General features: G+C 36.6%; 1 protein-coding gene across 1 annotated transcript; it reads right to left on the minus strand.

Annotated features, from left to right (window-relative positions):
- Window positions 1–224: 224 nt before the first annotated feature.
- Window positions 225–1,148, minus strand: LOC125585990. Its single transcript, XM_048755747.1, has 2 exons — window positions 563–1,148; window positions 225–382 (listed from the first exon to the last, which is right to left on the minus strand). Exons 1-2 carry the CDS (start codon window positions 1,146–1,148, stop codon window positions 225–227), a joined length of 744 nt encoding a protein of 247 aa, XP_048611704.1.
- Between the last annotated feature and the right edge of the window lie 3,942 nt (window positions 1,149–5,090).

The following is a 5,090-nucleotide window of genomic DNA, read 5'->3' on the forward strand; positions in this document are numbered from 1 at the left end:
TTGAGACTGGAGAAATATTTCTTATCTTTAATTATCGTGTGCGTTGACGCACTATCTGCCAAACACAGATCTCCATCCATAGTCTCAAATTTTGGCATTTTCTGAGTATAAAATATTCATAAAACATATATTATTAAACATCAAACATGACAAACATAACATATATCTTACAACAAAAGATATAGATACTATAATACAGTTTATTTATATCACATCGATCTACATCACTCATCGATACTCTCTGGCTCAACCAGAAAGTCTGATACGTCGAGATGAGTATCATCGTTTAAACCATGAAAGGATGGCCCAGGTTCATCAGAGATGAAGTTTGTTTCACCTCTTCCTTTCTCTTTTCCCTTTTGGGATTCTCTATATAGATCGGCTAAATGTTTTGGCGTACGACAGTTACGTACCCAATGACCTTTCATGCCGCATCTGTAGCAAACCTTTCCTGTTTGCCTTTTATCATCCTGGCCCTTTTCATTCCTTTCATTTTCGTGGAAGTTTTTATTATTTCTTTCATCATAGGGACGGAATCTTCTTCCTCGTCCTCTTCTACGACCATGATAACGGTTTCCATCACGTCCACGACCTCGTCCTCTTCTATTATCATAACTGGATGATGCAACATTCGCTTCAGGGAATGGAGCAGATCCAGTGGGACGAGCTTGATGGTTTAAAGTCACGAGTTGATTATTCTGCTCCGCTACAAGGAGGACTTGCATCAACTCCGAGTAACGGGTATATCCATTCACCCGATACTGTTGCTGCAGGATTACATTTTCAGGATGGAACGTGGAGAGAGTTTTCTCGATCATATCATAATCACTTATTTTCTCTCCACATAACATCATCCTCGAAGTAATTCCGAACATCGCGGAATTAAACTCACTAACACTTTTGTAATCCTGGAACCGGAGATGGATCCACTCGTGTTTAGCTTTCGGTAAGATCACATATTTCTGGTGATCGAACCTCTCTTTTAAAGATTTCCAGAGGTCACAAGGATCCTCTTTCGTAATATATTCATCCTTTAAACCATCATGGATGTGGTGTCGTAAGAATATCATGGCTTTAGCCTTTTTCTCATCCGACACCGTTTTTGAACTATCGATGGTTTCCAAAAGCCCGTTTCCTCTCAGGTGCATCTTTGCACCCACTGCCCAGGTCATATAATTATTTCCCGTAATATCCAGGGCATTAATTTCGAGTTTTGTCAAATTCGACATGATAACTGTATTCATAGAATAATATTATAAATATAGTAAAAATGGGAATTTAAATGCATAATTTAAATGCAAAAATTAAAGACATAAAATAAAAGCATAAACTTAAATTGCATAAATTTAAATTGCATAAATTTAAATTGCAGAAATTTAAATAGCATAAATAAAATCGGGAGGCTCAGCCTACCACATGATCCGAGGAGTCATAGACTACCATATTGATCATTTTTCAAAGTCCGAGGAGACATGGTCTACCATTTTGACTTTTACTTATTTCAAGGTCCGAGGAGACTTAGTCTACCATTTTTGACCTTTTCTTTTTATTCACGGAGGCAAAGCCTACCACGTGTTTCTCTGATCGTGAAGGCATAGCCTACCATAACGATCAGTCGGGGAAGGCAGCGCCTATCATCCCGAAAAATAAACGGAGAAGGTCTAGCCTCTCACTCCGAAATAATAATAAAATTTAAATAAATTAAATATATTGAAATACATAAATTTAAACATTACCTCGGCTGGTTTAAGAACTTTTGGATTGATAAGCCTCAGTTGGTCAGGGCCTCGTGCTGATAACGTGTTATGTAATATAGGTGATGTAGTGTTTGTATTTATATATTTTATGTGTATAAGAAAGATGGTTGACGTGAGTGAGAGAGAGATGATGTTATCAGTTGAAAGACTTACTTATTATTCATTCGTATTCACTCTATTTATAGTATGACCAAGTCGGTCATAGTTAGATATTTACAAGAAGAGAAACTAATAAAATATGTAGTCGGTCATTTCAGATAGGGATGGATTTGGATAATCATTTTTATATTTATGTTCTTTATCTTTAACAATGGTTACATATTAGTCGCTATTCTCTTACTATTTTGCAACTATAATATTTTGCGACGAGCTTTTCCTAATTCCGAAGCGTAGTTGCAAATTAGTTGTAAATACTTGTTTTGTGACTAATTTGTCACGTATCATGTAGTTTCAAAAATGATGTTTTCTTGTAGTGTATGAAGACTTTAAGCTCCACAGACATAATCAGATTGTACAAAGAACAAACACATACAATTTTACAAAATTACCTTCCTGACACACCATATATGTCAAACAATTAGCAGCCTAACAAATAAATTAAAAGAACATTCATTAATCTGTAAACAGATGCATGATTCAACAGCCACAAAGTAAACTTACCAAAATAGCATGAGTATAACACCTAATCGTCTTACTCATTTCTTGAGCTTTTGGTTATTTTTCACTTCGAATGTAGGACGGAATCTCCGTGAGGCATTGAAAGACAGGCAACACAAAATTATGTGAAAAAGCATTATTCATTTTTTGGCCTAAAAATAAAGAACAGTCCAATGGAGACATATAGCAATATGAATGCAAAGACAGAAAGCAATAAACAACCATTATCATTGCACGAAATCAAACATATATTCTCTGGTGGTATCCACTTCCTCGGCATAAAGTATACTGAAGATGACATGGTACTTAAAGTGAACAAACTTGTATAGAAAATTATGGAGAGAAGTAGTTTGCCTAATAACAGAGGGGGAACTTATATTATTGATATTAAGAACAAACATATATGGCAGAATATAGTAAAGATGGGAATGCAAATGTCTGAGAGTGGAGGTTCGTAGTATTAACGACAACACGGGGTTGTGACTGAAGGAAATGGTGAACTGGTGGTTAGTGAACCTGTGGATGTCTATATTCTCCGCGGAGAAAGGGCGAGGCTGTCGGAAAGGACTTTTTTCAGATGACATTCATAGTGCCATACACGGTTCAGAACAATGAAGCCTAAAATAACAAATTCATATGGACATGTTGAGTAGGTTAGAAAACAGAGAACGATGGTTATCAATTTGAGGGGGTTTAGATTATGAGGCCGTACCTTTTGTTGATCAGTAGGAGCTCACGGCCAATGAGAAAATTTGGCGGTGCAAATAGCCAGAGAAGAAGTGTCAGAAGTAAAATCGTAGCAGATACTAAGACCTCTTGGAACAGAGTATTACCATGTCTCCCTCACCGTGTATAGTACAGTTTTAAGATTTGTATCACACTTTTGCTAGCTCCATCAGTGAGAAATATGAGTTCTGGATCACTGAGATATGAAAATGACAAATAAAAGGTTAATTGTTAGAGCGCAACCACCTACAAAAATGGTTGTTAATTTTAATATCTAGTCTCGACGTAGATTGATGGCTAAAATTATATATATATACACATATATATATACACATATATATATATACGTGGTGAGGAAATGTCAGCAGCTTATGTAATAATATTCAACCCAAATTAGTCCTGAACGAACTGAATATCACATGTAGTCTTCATTGTAAGTCTCTTTTTCTTGAGTAAAGCCAACATGTAAAGGCACAAGATGGTCCAAAAGTGTATACCTTTATGCCTTCTTTCCAGAGCTTACCACTTACGGTATAATGACACTTCATGTTTTCATTCAGAGAGCCATCATATCTTCACACCTTACAGCAATCGCAACCGCACTTCAACCTTATCGAAACAAAACAAAACAAGAATTTGTAAGAACCCGCAAGACTGGATCAAATGAATCGACATCAAAACTAAAAGCCGACGGCTTTTCAATTGGGTTATCAACACCGTGAAGAAAAAAAGAAATTGATCATCGCCATAAATTTAGATTCGAAATCCTAATTCGGTTTCCGGTGGAACTGGTTGAAATACAAAGCGACAGAGACTTGCCAGTGGAGACATGGGACTTTCGGTTGGATTTTATTGCCAGAGCTTTCGATTCTTCACTGGAGGTTTTCGGGTTTGCTTGCAAGTAAGTTCAGAAGAAGAGGTTGAGCAATCTATATATGAGGATAAAAAGAGGGAGGTGGAACGAAACTGTAAAGAAGGAATCATAGAGCAACATTGATTAAGCTCACCGTAACGGACATCACTGAGAACCTAGATGGTGAAGACGAAGTGCTTCTCTCTGTAGCTTATATGACGTGGTCAAATAAATGCTTCTCCTTTGATTATTTTGATTATTAACTTTTAGTATCGTAAGATTAATGAAAGAAAACAAAAACAAAAGATCCACGAACAAGATCAACTCCCCTAGTTTGTTAAGTCAGCTCCAAAAGGATAGTGCTTTCTTTATTTTACAGTTTTTTTTTGGTAAAATGTTAAGTTTATTGTACCAAATTTTCATTTTTTTCAGAAATACGAAAAAAACTAGAAACAGAATTGCAGAAATTGAAACTAAACAAAGTATCTATAATGAAAATGCACTTTCTATTACAAAGAAGAATAGCCTAAGAGATGAACCGGAAGTAACGTAACGTCGATGACCCAAAAAAGAGGTGTGAGGGGACTAAGCTCTCAGTTGCCGCGAGCTTCTAGAGAGAAAAGCGGCTCAAACCTTGAAGCAATGGGTAAAAACCTACAGCTTCCAAGAGACTCAGTCAACAACACAACCACAAAAAAATACATCACGATGCTGCAAACCCATTCAACATCGCTCTACCGGCAGCACGAGGAGGAGTCCACAGATAGCCGGTGTCGTTGTTCGGAACGGTAAACTGGAGGTTGCTGCCTCCAACCTAGGGCTTCCAAGAGACTCAATTATTTTATAGTTTATGGACCAGGCCAAAGTCCTATATACATTTATATACTTTTGTCAAAATGTCATGGTCTTTGTTAAGTATACATGGGGTACTAAATATAAATAAAGTTGATAGGGAGTACTACTAATTTATATCTAGATACGTACGTGTCACAGCTATGCTCGAAGATCACGTTTCCGACAAAAAAATCTCTTCAAAGAGTTACATAATCATGGAACGTGATTTGAAATGTGGAATTTTTTTAAAAGACGGACGGAGA

Source organism: Brassica napus, chromosome C4 (assembly GCF_020379485.1).
Source record: "Brassica napus cultivar Da-Ae chromosome C4, Da-Ae, whole genome shotgun sequence".
Taxonomy (NCBI): Eukaryota; Viridiplantae; Streptophyta; class Magnoliopsida; order Brassicales; family Brassicaceae; genus Brassica; species Brassica napus.

What these genes read in the sequence shown, in the direction of transcription:
- LOC125585990 (XM_048755747.1), bottom strand. Translation starts at nt 1,148, where the DNA reads ATGCACCTGAGAGGAAACGGGCTTTTGGAAACCATCGATAGTTCAAAA. An exon ending in TGATGGAAACCGTTATCATG is followed by an intron (nt 383 to 562) that starts GTCGTAGAAGAG and finishes CAAAACATTTAG; the next exon opens with CCGATCTATATAGAGAATCC.